Here is a 16,919-nt window from a genome sequence, read left to right on the forward strand (position 1 = left end):
AATAGATTTCCATGGACGTGTGATTAAGGATCGATGGCTCTGCCACATGTGCGCCTAACATGTAGCGTGTGTATTTAAGCTTTTTTCATCGTTTGAATTTTGAGTTAAACACAATGATTAATGACTGAGCAGTTCCACTGATCCTGTACAAAATTAAGAGGAAATTCTACACTAGGAGTAGAACGCCATATATCACCAAAGGGAGGGAATGGGTACTGATCTGCAACGCAGACCTCTTTTAAGTACAATGTGAGGAATTTCAATTCCGTTTTTGATTAATTTTGAACAGGAAGTTACGGATATTACCATTCATTCATTCATTTTCCGAACCGCTTATCCTAATTAGTCGCGAGGTAGAGCTTTCCCCAGGCGGAGGAAACACCCCGGACAGGTTGCCAGTACGGCGCAAACGGATATTACCACTCATATATAAATCTGACTATATCTTCTCTCACCTTGTACACATGTGCAATTTCATCTGTGGGGCAACAGTTGTGCTTTTCATGATTTCTTGACCGGCACACCTCACACACAGGCTGTTTGTCCTCCAGGCAAAATAGTTTGAGTTTCTCGTTGTGCAGAGCGCATAGGTTCTCAGAGCCTGTTTGGCTTCCCTCCGGTGCGAGGCTCTCGCATAGGTTCTGTAAAGCTAAGTTAGGAGGGGGCATATTTAATGAAGATCGTCTCTTACAAACGGGACACTCTTGAGTTCCTGAGATATTCCAGAGCTTCTGCAGACAGGCCTTGCAGACATTATGAAGACACGACAGAATAACAGGATTCTTGTAAATGCAAGCACACAGAGGGCAAGTTAAATCCTCTTCCGATTTACCTGGGGCGTCCATTTTCCCCCACTGACGTTGTCAAAACTTTTAGTTTTTAGTTGATGAAAAACAGTTTTAAAACTCTCCGAGTTCTCCTGGTCTCTTCACATAACCTGCTTCCAAGTGTCATCAACAAGAGGAATGAAAGACTTCACTCTTCTACCTCTTTGTATGGCTGAATTTCGTGCGTCAGGGAGGGGCACGTTTCGACGGTTGACATCTGACGACCTTGGTGTCATCTCTTCCTTCAGGCAATGATGAGAGTTTGGGTTCATGGACATAGTCTTTATGAGGGGTTATAACAGAAAATATACCGTTGGAAACCATTCTGTTCGAATCGGTAAAGACGTCGCATGGGTGTGTAACGGCATCTTAGAATAGTCTACTGTACAATATTCAGAGAAGTCGTACACCTTTCAAAAACAGAATGATATGATTTTATAAATCATTATTATACAAACAAACAAACCAGTAAATATACTATTAGCTAAATAAATAAAACATCCACCAAGCCAACCAACCAAACATTAATGAAATAGATAAAGTGGACTTCACTGTAGATGCTGGTGGGGGAAAGCTTTTAAAAGAGAACTGCGGCTCTCAAAGTGTTTTTTTTTCAATGTCAGCTCTTCTTCAGGACGTGAGATTAAATGAATCTTGTGAAACGTGCCTGCATGTAAAATGTCGGTGAACCCTATGGTGTGAGCGGTATGATCATTCTCAGTGACTCAAAACAGATTTCAAATGAGATTGCTTATCTTAATAAATAAATGAATAAATACATAAATAAATTTCGTTGCTACGCAGAATATTTTGAAGTTAATCTGGGACACGATGCATACCATAGTTTACAGGGCGCAGGCCAGAGAGACTGCGGAAAGTACGGGCAAAGTCATAACTGACAGACACGGCTTCATTCAGGAATCCCATCGGACTGGAATGGTTTCCTGTACCAATGTCCCTTACTGACTGAAAGGTGTTTGGTGCTGAGAGCTCCAGGCAGCTCAGAGGAACGAGTCAGTGGTTGATGTCAGCTTCAGACACACGTAGAATAAATTCAGAGGCATGATTATCTAGAACTAAAGGCTCAGTGTTTTGAATGTAAAACTCACCTCTGAGATCCAGTTTGGGTTTATGTTGGTTAAGATATGTAAACAAGTATTTCATAGTAAATAAATCATTATTGTTGACATCGTCCGTGCTTCCTCGGCGTAATTCTTCTTGCCTTTCCCAGCGCGTTTTACACTCTAAAAAATGAGGGCACAGTCGCAAGTCTCATTCTGCTTATAACTTTTTTTTTAGAATCTAAGCTTTTTGTAATGAGATCATGTATGACTTGTGTTTGTCTTACTTTTATCTGTTTTAAGAATCTCTTTATTTTAGAATCTAAACTCTACGTTGTAATGAAATAATGTAGCAAGTCTTATGAATGTACTTCTTATGAACTGTTATAAAATAAAAAAAGCTTTAAAATATGGTATGTGTTTTCTGAAGTTATTTCCCTCTTTAAATGGTTTACATGTATTTTGGCTGATACCATCTGGCCCTATTTCACTGTGATTTACTCATGAAGTATATATAATGTAATTTTTAAAAAATACCTGTGTGAAAACCTGAAAAGAATAACATGATTGGGAAGACAAATAAACCAGATAAAGAGGTCAATATAAACCAGTATGGGGCTGATAGTTGGGACCAATGTTCTGGGTCATTTTAACCCTGCATCCTTGTCAGAATGAACCTGTATTTGGTTTGGTTAAGCAACCCAGCTTGCTGGGTTACGTTAACCCAACGTGTGTTCTGTCCAATATTTAACCAGCACCTGGGTTAAAAACATGCCAAATTGTTTTTTTTATAACCCAGTATTTTTTTTTATTTTTTATTTTTTTTAGAGTGTATCATCTAAAAATTGCCAGTTATTTCGCAGTTATTTCGCAGTAGTCGCAATTATGACATTGGCGACCTATCTCACGATTAGAGTTACTAACTGGAAATGTGTTAAGTTTGTGTTAATATCTCGGAATTAATAAAAAAATCCCAACTTCATGTCTCAAAGTTCGGACTCTGTATGTCAGATTTACGTCGCCTATTTCACAATAGTCGCAAATGTAACTTAATAACTAAAGATTATAACTTCATATCTCAGTTTCGAACTTATATCATCGATTTAATAAGCGTGACGAGCGTTAGACCTGGAACATTAAACTGTACATTTCACTCTGTAGCCTACATTATCCTCAACGCACTTTAATGAGCAAACCAACACTTGGTTCCCAGATAGTTTAGTTGTTATATATTTAGATAGTTATATATTTTCAGTACAGACTACACACAATGCAGGTTTTGGAGTCTAAATTTCATTGGGGAAGCTCAGCTTTGAACAGCGTGTTGCGGAAGACTCTAAATTTACTGAGCACGAATGAATTACTTTATTCACACACATTTTCTACCGTTATGGCACGTTGTGTTTTGCACGTGATGCTTTTGCATCTGCTTCTCGTTGGCATTGCATACGTTAAGTAGACGTCTTACGCCATCTAGCGGCAAAGCAGGATGAACAACATGAACACGGGGCTTTTTGTCAAACGGACCATAATGTGCTCCATAAATCGCAATTACTAACACATGAAGTCATAATAAAAGATATTAAATCGTAGTTTCAATTTCAACTGGTGATTATGACCCCTTAAGTTGTAATTTTGAAATACCTAATAGTAGAATGAAATATCCGTAGTCTAATTTCAAAATCGAAATGTTTACCAAGTATGAACTCGCAGCTTTGTAACTTTAAATCACAGTTCTGAGATGGTATGTCGTGAATACGATTTACCAAGTCGCTGTTGCAAGATGTCGGTATTCAAACACGGTAGGCTAAATTGCAATTCCGTTCGAATTCCATGACAAAAGAAAAGTGTGGTCAAGTCTTAGGGAGAAAAACTACCATGAACAGTTACTCTCAGTCTTCTGAAACCCTAATTAGTAAAGAAATAGAATGTGAGGACTTGTTTCTCTAGAATATACGGAGCGGTAATTTTCATAACGTGTGCTGTAGATGTTCAAGACCGGGAGAAAGGAAGTAACGAGTATATGTAGAAGGCAGGAAAAATAGCAATATCCGCTGATAATAAAAACAGCATCTGTCGTGCAATCTGTTGAGCGTCACAGAAAGAAAAAAGACATCAGAAAATCAACAGAAGAGAGGAAAGAGGAGATTTTTTTCATTTCAAGAGGGAGAATTTTTTTTCACTGGGTGTGGTTAACAGGTTTTTTCAGCTGTAGCATCACACCTCGTTCTGATTTGATAGTAAAGTACAGCACTCATTCTCATACGATCTCACATCTGTTCAGTGCAAGCTTTCAGACGTTCTTTACGTATACCATTTGATATTGTATACACAAGCCTTATCAATAAACATTCTCTATTTTCTGCAAAATGGAGTAATAGTCGGGTTCACTGAAGTGATATTACCTCTGAAACAAGCTAAGTTTCTCTTATAATCAGTTTCCTACAAAAATATATCAATACTATACATATTTTCAACATTCCCGTGTAGTGTACATTCTGTGTAGATACCACTACACCGATTGTGTTTCGAGAGCAGCGGGCACATCTTGAACAGTCCCGAGGGTTTTAGACTATGAGGTAAGTGATACTGATATGGTTTTTATAAGCCATGACCAGGTGTGAGCTTCAATAACGCTGACCCTCACTCTCAGTACTACCCTCCCCCCTTTCCAAAAGGAGCTTATCACCCCTACTGCCTGGCCTGGGAACGACCCGTTATTGGGTTTCTGAGAAAAGAAATGCTCTCCAGTGGTGGAATGGTGTTTTTTTTTTATAGCGTTCACCACACCCTCGGTTGTCTCTTTCACTCAAACGAATCTGCCGTGAGGTACATAAAACCTCTGGGCATCAGGATTATGAGTAACACAATCCAGCCAGCCAGTACTATGCATGACAACCTGAACAGAAACACTGGAACAGTCTTCGGGTTTTTCCACGTCATGAAAACCACCGTAAAAATGTAATTAGGTGAGCAAATACTATCATCAGCTGAACGATGCTATTCATGACCAAAAGACCAACTGAACACTGAAAAGTTTTGGGGTTTTACCAAGTCAAGACAAAAAGTGTAAATGTGTTATTATGCAAACTAATATGATATCATAAAAAAAAGATATCTAATGATGGCACTATTATGATATTTGTCATGTCATACTCACCTCTCAGAGATGGAAGAGGTCTGGAACCAGTGATATGTAATCAGTTATGGTGTCTGAATACACCCTGCAATATGACTTAAATGCTCGTTCATCCAGCCTTTGCATTTTTAAGTTAAGACAATATAGAGTAATGTGTATAATGATGGGGCTGATATGTCCCAGAGAATATAATCAGAGCATCACATCTTGGGTTTGAAAAGTATATTCTGTTCACACCTGATGCTGTCTCTTTGGTTCACACTGGTAGTGTTGAGATCATAACTTTAGTTTTAATATGAAATCAGTGAATTCGGTTTGAGGAACTGTTGGTCTTATAGCTAGTTAGTCACTGAAAATAGCACTAATACCAGGTCACATGTCAGTGAAAGATTCATGCATGCTAGCATAAAACCGTTATTCCACCCCTTAAAATAAAAACCAAACACACACACACACACACACAAAAAGAAAAAAACAAACAAAAAAACCTAATAATAAAAACTCATCACAACAGCCTCTACCACTGACAGCAGCTCGTAGCAGTGTCACCTGGGAGCCTTTACAAGCCCCAATATGGCTGATAAGCAATGCAAACATTAGCTCTGTAATGTTAGCTAGCACTGCCTAACATGGTTACCCATTTATGGGAAAAACTGTGGGTTGTGTGAACTAGAGCCACTTCGGTCATTAATATTTCATTCTTAGGGGGACAATTGTCTTTTTATGGTCTGGTCATATGGTACTGGTTCAACAGGAAATCATTTAAACCGCATCTTTGACCTTTCCTTAGGTCAAATGGGAAAAATAAGAGGTTATTTTAGGCTCGTACATCCTCTGTGTCCGTGAGAGACCACCCCATGGCAAGAAACACGTGCATCTAAAGACAAACCTGATTGGACAAGAGTTTTAATGACATTTCTGATGTATGTGCAAAACACAGCATTCAAACGATATGACAGGAAATAAAATCAATTGTAGAGCCAATGACAGCGTGTGCTCACACTCACATGTGTGACTGTGGGTGTATACATATTTTTACAGAGGAATCCAGGTGTCTGTGTCCATATAAGGTTGGGGCATTTGACCTTTTGCCAACATATCTGTGTGTGTGTGTGTGTGTGTGTGTTTGTATGTATGTGCGGGTGTGTGTATGTGTGTGTGTGTGTTTGTGTGTGAGTGTCAGTGTGCATGTATGTGTTTGTGTGCACGTGTGTCTAACCCCTAGGCTGATGGAAAAGCCGTGACGGGGTCACGATGCTCTCACGGGGTCACGTTCGGGCACGAGCGTGCACCTCACAGTACAGCTCCCCCTCCACAATGTAATAGCCCTTCTGTTTCAGGTTGACGTCACAGTCCGCGCAGACGAAACAGCCGGGATGGAGGTGCTTCTCCCGAACCTTCACTACAGTTCCCCTGAATGACCAGAGGACACGGAGGCAAAGACACAGTGAGAGGAACAGAAGATATAAAAGCTCCATCTGCACAAATGATATAGTGTGAGTTATCATAGCTCTTTAGACAGAGAGAGAGAGAGAGAGAGAGAAAGAGAGAGAGAGAAAGAGAGAGAGAGAGAGAGAGAGAGAGAGATAGAGAGAGCGAGAGAGAGAGAGAAAGAGAGAGAGAGAGAGAGAGAGAGAGAAAGAGAGAGAGAGAGAGAGAAGTTGTAAAGTTATGACTTTCAGACCATGCAAGTCAGATACTCTGTCTCCATTTACATTGTCAGTCAGAAGTCAGTGTCAGTTAAAAAGCTGAGAGTTGAGCGAATAGCACTGTCCCCTAAACATCTTAGATCACTTAACAATAATGTGCTGATGGTTGTGAGAGTGTCTGCAGTGTGGAGGACAGCTCTACGGTCATCTGTGTGGCTGTAAGGCTGTACGGTCCAGAGGTCTAGGGGCAGGGTTAATTATCTGTTACTAAACTGAGAAAACTGAGGTTAAAAACCTCAAAAAAAAAAAGAGACATGGGTTCATGTCGAGGACATAAGCTGATCAGTGCTTTGTACTCCATTAGGCTAAAGCTGCACTTGGGTTCACATTATTCTGATGAATATAACGGGCTTGACTAGCATGACTTACACTATTCCGTTCCCACACTTGTCACATATGGGCAGTCTCTGTAAGTTCCCTGCAGGAGGAGTGGGCTTTGTGGTCGGAGCTTTCACCGTCCGCGTGACCGGAAGACTCAAACCTGCCAACACAGCGGTGCCAATCACATAAACGCTCCGTCAGGGCGTGGAGAACCTTTAGAATACCTTATGTCTCACTCACTCATGTGGCTCAAAACCTTACGGCATTTGACTAAGTATCGTTGCATCGGCCTCTCGTACCCAACAGCGTTGAATTAGGAAGAGAGCGCAATGGCTCAGATTTAGAAGACAGAGAAAAAATGTGATGCGGTGTTTACGTCGCGAATCACTTGACATTACGATTTGCATCCTGCAGTTGTTATCCCCTTTCAGATATAAAGCCCAGAATGTTGCAGGATTAACTTCTCCAGCAATGCTGGCAGATTCCCCCATTCACACCCTCTGCCCATTGCCAGAAACCAGTCTAGCATGTCCATACACGACATGAAAATCCTGGGAAAACAGGACGAGACGTCTAATATGTGATTTGTGATGGAAGGCGCTTTGTTTTGAGCCAAAGGTGATCAGAGCTTGCCGAGCGTCAATTGGATAACAAAGTTATTCGTTTACATTTTTGTGGAGCACTGGTGACGTTACATATGATACTGGCCTCACGGAGATGCGTTCGGGACAGTAGAAAGACGTTGGATGACAACTTAAAGAGAGAGGCAGGAAAGAAAACGAAAGCAGCTGACACGTTTCTGGGCAAAAAAAAAAAGTCATCAAAAAGTTCTCTTAACTTGTACTGTTCCTGCTCCCGTTCACCAACGAGTCCACCCGGGACATTCCCGGGAATCTTACTAGGTCTGGTCTCTGCAAAGTGCCAGATCGACTTTACTGGCATTTGACTCAAGCTCATGTTCACACATAAGCCCATCCTGGTAACTTGCTGGAACATTTACAAACAAAACTGCACACATGAAAGGGGCAGTAAATAAATAAAAGTTAATAAAAGTTGATTCAATGCCTTTTCAATCTCAGATCCCTGCCTGATGGACTTGCTCAGACTAATGGATTTAGGCTTTTGGAACATCTTTCTAACGTCAAAAAAAAAGTTTCATGGGAATTCTCTTAGAACAAAGTATTTTCCACATTCCTAAAAGTTTCCCAAACATCAGTAGTTTAAAGGAGCATTCTCCTTAGAACTCCCACAGTGTCAGAGTTCGATACCGCCACATTATGCCAATTAACATTCAAAGAACATTACCTGGGTACACGGGGAACATTACCTGGGTACACTGGGAACATTACCATGGTACACTGGGAACATTACCTTGGTACACTGGGAACATTACCTGGGTACACTGGGAACATTACCTTGGTATACTGGGAACATTACCTTGGTACACTGGGAACATTACCTTGGTACACTGGGAACATTACCTGGGTACACTGGGAACATTACCTGGGTATACTGGGAACATTACCTGGGTACACTGGGAACATTACCTTGGTACACTGGGAACATTACCTGGGTACACTGGGAACATTACCTGGGTACACTGGGAACATTACCTGGGTACACTGGGAACATTACCTGGGTACACTGGGAACATAACCTGGGTACACTGGGAACATTACCTGGGTACACTGGGAACATTACCTGGGTACACTGGGAACATTACTTTGGTACACTGGGAACATTACCTGGGTACACTGGGAACATTACCTGGGCATGTGGCCAAAGCGGTATGTCACTCACCCTCAGTGTTGATAAAGTTCTGTAAGGCTTTGAAGGAGCCAGACTGGCGGGGCTCCTGCGGACCCTCGTCCTCCTGGTCCTGTAGCATGCGGTACACGTCTGACTCCTCGATGGAGGTGAGGGTCCTAGGACTGCATCCGGGATAAACCAGAATCAGAGGCTGTGTAATTAGGACTGAACTGACTAAGGCTGGACAAAGAGGAGAACTGGGCCGGCAGTAAATCTGCTGACTTGGATAGAAATAAATATGGAAACACCAGGAGGTCGAAGAGGTAGATGTGTATATATGTAAGCTCATGTCAATGTGACATTTGAACTGTTTGAAATCATTGTCATCAACAGAATAAATAGAAGCCAACTATAAAAACATTTGGCTGAATCGTTTCATCTTTTGGTCTCCAAAAGTGTCACTATATCCATGGTTGTTCTTTGTGTGTGTTTCCATTGCAAACTTATCAAACCAGCTGATCAAATTCAACCATTTCACAAAAAAAAAAAAAAAATCAGATCTAGAAATGAAAACATTTAAACATATTTCCCTAAACATCAAGCATACCAACTGTCCAGAGCTGTTGGCTCAGAACGGAACATCCTAAGACTAGAACATAACAGAGCCTCCTCAGAGTAGAACAGGATGAAACTTCCTCAAGCTAGAATGAGAGACTAGAACACTAGAACAACTAGAACCTCTTCAGACTTCTCTGGCTGCTGTTTGAACATGTTGTAATGCTATGGATGTTTCTGCTTATTCTCAGTGCCAGAGTGTGCTGTAAGGCCTTTAGAAACACACACACACACACCTACACACACTCATTCTTCTCTGCTGTTGTAATCCCTGCACCATGACACTCTATATATTTGGTAGGCTAATGAGATCCACATGGACTTATCTGGAAGCAGACCAATCAGAGCGTCCATTTGTAAAGCCCGTATTCAGAAGGGAATTGTAATTTCTGTGTCCAGTTGGCCGGGTGCCAAGCAGTAGCGCTGAGTAGCTGACCCTTCCTGATTGTGACATAAAGCATTTTCGATCAGGCTAAAACCATGGGGGACGCAAGGCGAAGCTTGGTAAGATTGACTTTGGCCTCCGTTAGCAGAATAAGCCCTGGAGAACCTTGTAAGAAAGGAAAGGTTGTGAGAGACAGATGGATAGTATGAGAGGGAGGAGTGGCAGGTTGAATGGTAAAAAGTGCCCATGTCCAGCATTATTCCACGTGACATTCCAGTCAGGCTTGGTTTGAACCATAGTATGTGCAGTCATAGACCGGGGTGGGGGGGGGGGGGGGGGGTGATACAGTCTGCGTTCTATTTTTTTGCATCAGAACTTGACTTAATTTGGGGTTTGCACTTGTCTGTTACCCTGAAAACTGTGCTGGTCTTTCTTTTTCTGCCTGAGTAGATTTCATAACTACGTGACTGAGAGAAAGTACCCTTTGTTTGTTCCCTTTTACGGTATTTGTGTTTGAAAAGGTAAGAAACAGTATGTGAGGAGTCCCTCAAGGATCAATTTTTGTTTCACTCTTATTGTAACTGTGGATGGTTACACAGTGTAAGATCAGCGGTTACCTGACAAGAGTTTCTGTGGTTTCGCAGATGACAAAAGGTTTTGTGTATCTTTATTTATGTCTGCACTTTCAGCCCTTTGATTAGATATCTGACATTGTAAATTGTCCGGAAAGAAAGCTGAATGAGGAAAAAGACAGAGAAATGCTGCTCTAAAAAAAAAAAAAAAAAAAGAAACTGCAAATGTAGCCATGTAGTTGTATAGATTTAGCCTGAAGCAAAGACTTATAGGGGCATTTTAGGTTTTGATACAAAGCTTTAGAAGTCAGCATGCATGAATAACTCCCTTAAGCTGCATGAGACAACAAAAAAACCCCTGACAAATGGCTTCTGTCATATCACCCAGAGAACTGGAATGTAATTTTAACAGCGTTGACAAACAGGGCCGTTGACCTGAGTTGATTGACTTGCTGTTTTAACACAGTGCGTCGATCAGACCTTTCACATGAAAGCGGAACACTTGAACAAAAAACTAAGACGAGATGAGGAAAGAGAGAGACGTTTTGATTGACAGCACCAAGGCCCTGAGGAACTCACCTCCCTGGCTTCTCCTGCACCAGGCCGCGTAGCTGGCCATGCAGGGCGTCCTGGATGTTCCCTGATGAGTAGAGGCCGATGGGCGAGTTGTAGGCGGCGCTGACTACCTGTCGTCTGTCGTCGATGTTAGCGGCCGCCACGAAGGGCTGAGCTTTGCGATTGTGGGCGGTACCAATTGGTCTATACTCCTGCAGGACACACATTCACAGGTTTAATGCCTGCATATACTCCTGCAGGACACACATTCACAGGTTTAATGCCTGTCTATCATTTTGTCTTCTGACGAGAGATTGCCAGCCCTCACACTGCAATACACCACACACACAGACACACACACACACACACATACAAACCTGCTTCTCAGCCTGCAGGTTGAACTTGAATGGGTTGCTTTTGCCATCCTCATAGACATGTGGAGACCAAAGTTTGGTCTCTGGCCTACAGACAGACAGACAGAGAGAGAGAGAGAGAGATGAGTGCAGCCAGACCTCCTCTTCACTTTGACCGACACATGACGACTCCCTGCAGGTGGAGTCGTAGTGACCCTGGTTCACACGCTTGGCCGCGCCACACTCCTCACACTCCTCACACTCCTGTAATTTACCTTCAGCATCGGGCCTGTTCTCTGTACTACACCCCTATAACTCACGGTCCTTAAGTCCTCTCTCAGACCTGGAGAACTATCAATCAAAGAGCGGGAACGCAGGAGCCAGGTCGGTGCAGCATATCTGAGAGGAGATTTGTGGATGGCTGGCCCGTCCAGCTCAGGGATGAGCTCATTTTCCCGCTCTGTTCTTAGACTGATGCTTTCTGATTGGCTCTCTGATGTTCCTACAATTTATCAAACCGAGTGACGACGGATCCAGGAAACTTGGCTCTGGGATAAATCTGTGTGTTCTTGCCTGAGCGTTGTGTGCGTGTGTGCGTGTGCGTGTGTGTGTGTGTGTGTGAGAGAGAGTGAGTGAGAGAGAGAGAGTAGTGGTGACCTCTGACCTCTCGATGGTTAGAACGAGCCGATACCCCGCCTCCTTGATTTTGTTCTGTGCCTCACAGTGCAGCATAGTCTCTGCGGACATGCCATCGATGGCCAAAATGACGTCACCGGGGCAAAGGTTAACCATTGACGATTTACTTCCAGGAGCAATCTGAGAAATGGGGGGGGGGGGGTAGAGAGATAGAAAGAGAGAAAATGGTGAAAACAAGTCATTAATAGACGTCCAAAGACATAACAAGGAGGAGGGAGAGAGAGAGAGAGAGACAGAGAGAGAGAGAGAGAGAGAGAGAGAGAATGTGAAACAGGAGGAAAACAATCAAGAGATCATTCCTGAGAAGAAGTTCAGGCAGAAAAAGGAGGAAAACCGGAATGTCACACTACAGCCAGTTCCTGTCTATGACCAGGGTCAAACAGAAATATAAAAACTGAGAAAACTGAGACATAGAGAAGAACTATAATATACTGCCTATTAAAATTTGCTATGAATGTCAGGATGCTGATAAAACCACAGCATGGTGTGATGTATAGTATACATTCCCCCCCCCCCCCCCCCCCCCCCCCCCCTCCTCCCTGATTCAGCAACTTTTTCCATCTTGTTTTTCATCTCTGTCTGTCACTCTGAGCACTGAGCTGCAGATGCTGTCTGTGTTATCAATATCTTTTTTCTTTCTTTCAGTGTCTGTGTTCTCTTGTCTCTCTCTCTCTCCTGGCCTTGATAATCACCACCAGACTTCATGAAAATCAGATCTCCCTGACGAGGCCTTTAAGCTTCATATATCAAATTTATAAATAAACTGAGAAAAAGCTTTCTGTGTTCAGCACCTGTCTGTGAGGAATTAAAAACTCTGTTCGTTTATGAACGAGGCTGCTCTAAGATGCATTGAGATAAGAAATAAGGATGTGTGTCTCTGGCATCCCTGAGGGTGGTGTGTTCCACACGTCGAGAACGATCTGTTTAAGTTTATGTTCTCTTGTTCTTCTGTCCAGTTGATGGATTGTGCTTAGCTTTAACCAGGAAGAGTTGCATGTTCCAGAACAAGCAAACTGTATGTGCATATGTGCATATGTGTATGCCTGAATGTAAGTGTGTGTGCGTGTGTGTGTCTGTGTCTCGCCTTTATGTGTGTGTGTGTGTGTGTGTGTGTAAATCTTTGCCCTCAGTGGTATGCGTGCTCATATAAACTGTTTTTCTCTTTCCCCTCCCTCTCTCTTTTTCCTAGTACAGTAAACACACACACGCACACACACACGCACGCACAGAGCAAGGAGTGACAGTGTCCAGACTGGGTCTGGAGGGTTCCTGGTGATAGGATCTTTTTATGGCTGGTGTTCCGTGGAACTTGTCCTGTGTGAAGAATATTCTGATTGTGCCAGTGTCCCTGTGGCATCTCCAAGTGCAGATCATCTGTTTTTAGACAGTTATCGTTTCTGCCATGACGAGGCATCAGACACCAGGTTCCTCGACTAACACAGGTCATTTCTGCTTCGGTTTATCACCTCTGTTTCAGTCCAGTCCAAACCAACCCCTTTATTCCTCCCAGGTCAGCCTAATGCAAATAGTTTCATCATTTCAGGAATCTGTGGAGAGTATAGATATTCTTATCTGTGAAACTTTTGCATCATTCAAGGAGTAAAGATCACAGTTCATGAGGATGAGTGTGGTAAATGGAGAGAGAAGGGGTCCCAGAAATGGCTCATAATTTCCTGTTATTGTGTTTTCCTTTGATCTAAATGTTGTTGTGTCTTCCTTTGATCTAATTGTAAGCTTCAACCGAATCATTTATTAATGATGGTGTTTCAGAGCGAGAGGAACTCTGACTGTTTGAAATTTAAAAAGGTGGCTTTTATATCTTTCACATTTGGAGGTTATGACAAACGTGGATAAACGCCCCACGACGGCAGATGAAAAAATAAACTCAGCCCTCACGCAGTCTCCGCTTGGATATCCAAAGTTCAGCTCCTCAAACTTGTTCCAAGAGCACGACTCGGGTTTCTCCAGCCTCCTCTTCATGAGCGTGGCTCCCGCTCTTTCTCCTCCTCATTCCGCCCAATCATTTTCCCGAGGCGTTGGAGGTCATTCAAACGTCTCCTCCGGGTCCGTGGGGTCATGTTTTCACCAGTACATAGTGGGCCTGGGTTTCTGGACGTTTCTGTCCATTTTGGAGGGAAAAAAAAAAAAGGTCTGGGATCACCCGAAGAGAGACTTATGACCAAAAATGGCCACGCTGCAAATGGTAAGGTAGTGTTTCTGTGACACAGAACACAGAATGAACTGCAGGAATGTACCAAGAGCTGAATCTCATTAGAACAAAGTACTGATCCCCCTTCTACAGCCTGAGTGCAGGAAGACAGAGAGAGAGAAAGAGAGAGAGATAGAGAGAGAGAGAGAGAGAGAGTAGTGTCCATGCCATTATATAATGGGGATATTATATTGAGTGATGGAGAGATAAACGAATAGTAGCTCTCCTTTTTCGGAGAGGAAAGGGCACATGCTGAGTTTGTCCGGCTGTCAGAATCCAGCGGGTGCAGGGAGGCTGGTATTAAAAATGTCGGGATTTTTTTTTGTCTTCCCTTCAATCCATTAATTAAAATGACTCCTCCGTCTGGTCTGATTTGTCTTAGCGTGGATGTACTGCTGTTACACTGATGTTTTGCAGATAAGTTCTGGGTTTACGGTTTCATTTTAAACTTTGTCCTGGGCTCACTCCAAACTTTTTCTATTAGACCTCCCTCCCCCTGTTCATCAGTCCACCCCCCCCCCTCTCTCCCTCTCCCTCTCCCTCCCTCTCTCTCTCTCTCTCTCTCTCTCTCTCTCTCTCTCTCAGTGGTTTGATCATAGTCTTTCTCACACACTCTGTAGAGGTCCAGCAGTCTTTTTCATGTGAATGCTATGCTGCTAAAAATCTTTCATAAACTATTATTTTTACTCTCTGATCCAGTCCACTTAGCGGTGAAATTACTTACACGCAACGATAGCAGCGTCCTGACGGTTTCCGTCGTCTCATAAACAGAGAGAGCGAAACACTGTTTGTCTTTTTCTCTCTTTTTTTTTTCAATTAAAAATGATGTTCACCATTTGACTCTCCTGGCTCCGCTGTTGCTTGTTTATACGGTTTTCGACACGCTAGAAAAATTCTTCTGCGCAATATCTAAACACAAGCCATCTGCTCCAGGTGTCTCTGAAGCATCTAAAAGGATGGTGTCGGGCTTCTAATAGCACCAAGCTTAGCGCCTCACTGAAGCGCGCGTTTTTCACCGAGATGAAGCCAAGTCAGAGGTTAAAATGAACGATCAGTCAAACGCTCCTCGCGGCGCCTCTTAGCGACTGCAGCTGATGTAGTGGAACAAAAGACTGGCGGATGAAACAGGGCTGAACTGAGGACACAGTGGTGGTGACAACGCTGGCACTGGAATGCATACTAGGAAAAATTCACAGACAATTCCTGAAACTGCTCATTGGTTCAGCTGCTCTGGCTGTCAGTGTTTCCCTCTGCATTGCTACAGGTCTGTCTTTAGAGTGTATGCTTGTGTGTGTGTGTGTGAGTGTGTGTGTGAGAGAGAGAGAGAGAGAGAGAGGGAGTATGATGTAATCAGCTATTTTTAAGCGTGCCTGAGAGATTTGGAGATGTAAAAACGCAGGTGTGGGATTTATCCAGACCTCCCAGTCACCCCCCCCCCCCCCCCAAACCAAACTCACCCCATCGCTCACTGCTAGCAATACGCTGACCGCTAAGTCAACGCCATACAGATGCACTTTTTCCATCAGAGGACTTCTCTGTCATCAGGAGTGAAGTTCATGAACTACGCACACAATAGTCAGACAACAGAGACATTACCTCATAACTCATTTACATTTCAAACACACACACACTTGCATGTTTTCAGACTTTAACTGAAGTCTGTTGGGCCAGGGGTCTGGTTGTAAAGGAGTCTTGAGGAGAAGAAAGCCCAGCGGACATCTCTGGTAAGTCTCATGTTAAGGCTCATGACAAGTGTTACACACAGTCTCTGTGAGATACAGTACCCCAGTCCAGTTTAACGCAGCCCGGCCGACAGGCAACACATTTCCAGCACACACACTGACCACTAGGTTTACTTTACTGCACAGTGCCACTGCTTCATGGATGTAAACCAGTGAGTACGGAGACGCACAGGAACGTGAATATATGAGTGTGTGTGTGCACAAAGACACACACACAGAAACACACACACAGATGCAGACGCATGCGGGCACACACACTGCATACAGACACGCACACACACACTGCATACAGGTACATGTAGTTACATCCATTATGCTGGCCTTGGTATCACACAACTACAGCCTCTCGTCCTATGAAACATCTCATTACACACATTACACATGCTTTCTCTCAATCTCTACCTGGCCAGGTTTACAACACACACAGACATGTACACGTGCATGTGCACACACACACCCACTTTTATTCTTTCTATCTCCAGCTGGGCAGGTTTATCACACACACACACACACACACACACACACACACTCACCTTGGAGATGGTCAAAGGTGTGTTGAAGTCCTTCCCCCCGGTCATGCGGAAACCCCATGGGGCAGGCCCATCCAGGACTACATTAAATGGCATATCCCCTCACCTGTCCGTGCAGGACCAGCAGTGTGTGTGTGTGTTTGTGTGTGTTTGTGTGTGTGAAAGTGTGTATGTGTATGTATTGGATACAGCTGGGGTTCTCTCCTGTGGAGCAGTAGTTTGGACTGCCCAAGACCCTTTTAAATGAAGTGTGTGAAGGAGAGAGAGGGGAGGCCACACCCCCTGCGCAGGCCCATTGGGTAAACTATAGACTTACTGCGACTCAAAACAACTCCCTCTTCCTCTACTCCTCTCTCTCTCTCTCTCTCTCTCTCTCCATCTCTCCCCATGTCCTTGAATTTATTTATCTGTCCATAATGAAATTTACAGCTTCTAAATATTTCTCTTCTTAGAATA

At 43.2% G+C, this 16,919-nt stretch overlaps 2 protein-coding genes across 2 annotated transcripts in view; both read right to left on the reverse strand.

Moving 5' to 3' along the window:
• Positions 1-6,210: 6,210 nt before the first annotated feature.
• Positions 6,211-16,559, reverse strand: pdlim3a (PDZ and LIM domain 3a). The gene is made up of 8 exons (XM_030787902.1): positions 16,467-16,559; positions 11,944-12,102; positions 11,311-11,388; positions 10,958-11,145; positions 8,854-8,988; positions 7,294-7,296; positions 7,106-7,210; positions 6,211-6,440 (listed from the first exon to the last, which is right to left on the reverse strand). The coding sequence occupies exons 1-8, from the start codon at positions 16,557-16,559 to the stop codon at positions 6,296-6,298; spliced, it is 906 nt and encodes a 301-aa protein (XP_030643762.1). The 3' UTR covers positions 6,211-6,295.
• Positions 9,643-16,919, reverse strand: part of sorbs2a (sorbin and SH3 domain containing 2a) — a 49,219-nt gene continuing 41,942 nt past the window's right edge. Inside the window, exon 25 of the mRNA XM_030787901.1 lies at positions 9,643-9,657. The gene's annotated coding sequence lies outside the window, so the exon portion shown is untranslated. The remainder of the gene's footprint in view (positions 9,658-16,919) is intronic.

The sequence above is a fragment of the Chanos chanos genome, chromosome 11 (assembly GCF_902362185.1).
Source record: "Chanos chanos chromosome 11, fChaCha1.1, whole genome shotgun sequence".
Lineage (NCBI taxonomy): Eukaryota > Metazoa > Chordata > Actinopteri > Gonorynchiformes > Chanidae > Chanos > Chanos chanos.

Bases quoted from the DNA above. Each gene is read 5' to 3' on its own strand.
- pdlim3a (XM_030787902.1), bottom strand. From the start codon at position 16,559: ATGCCATTTAATGTAGTCCTGGATGGGCCTGCCCCATGGGGTTTCCGC. The intron at 11,146-11,310 runs GTTTGTATGTGT...TGTGTCCTGCAG, and splicing joins ACCTGCAGGCTGAGAAGCAG to GAGTATAGACCAATTGGTAC. The intron at 8,989-10,957 runs GTGAGTTCCTCA...TCCCGGATGCAG, and splicing joins GTGCAGGAGAAGCCAGGGAG to TCCTAGGACCCTCACCTCCA.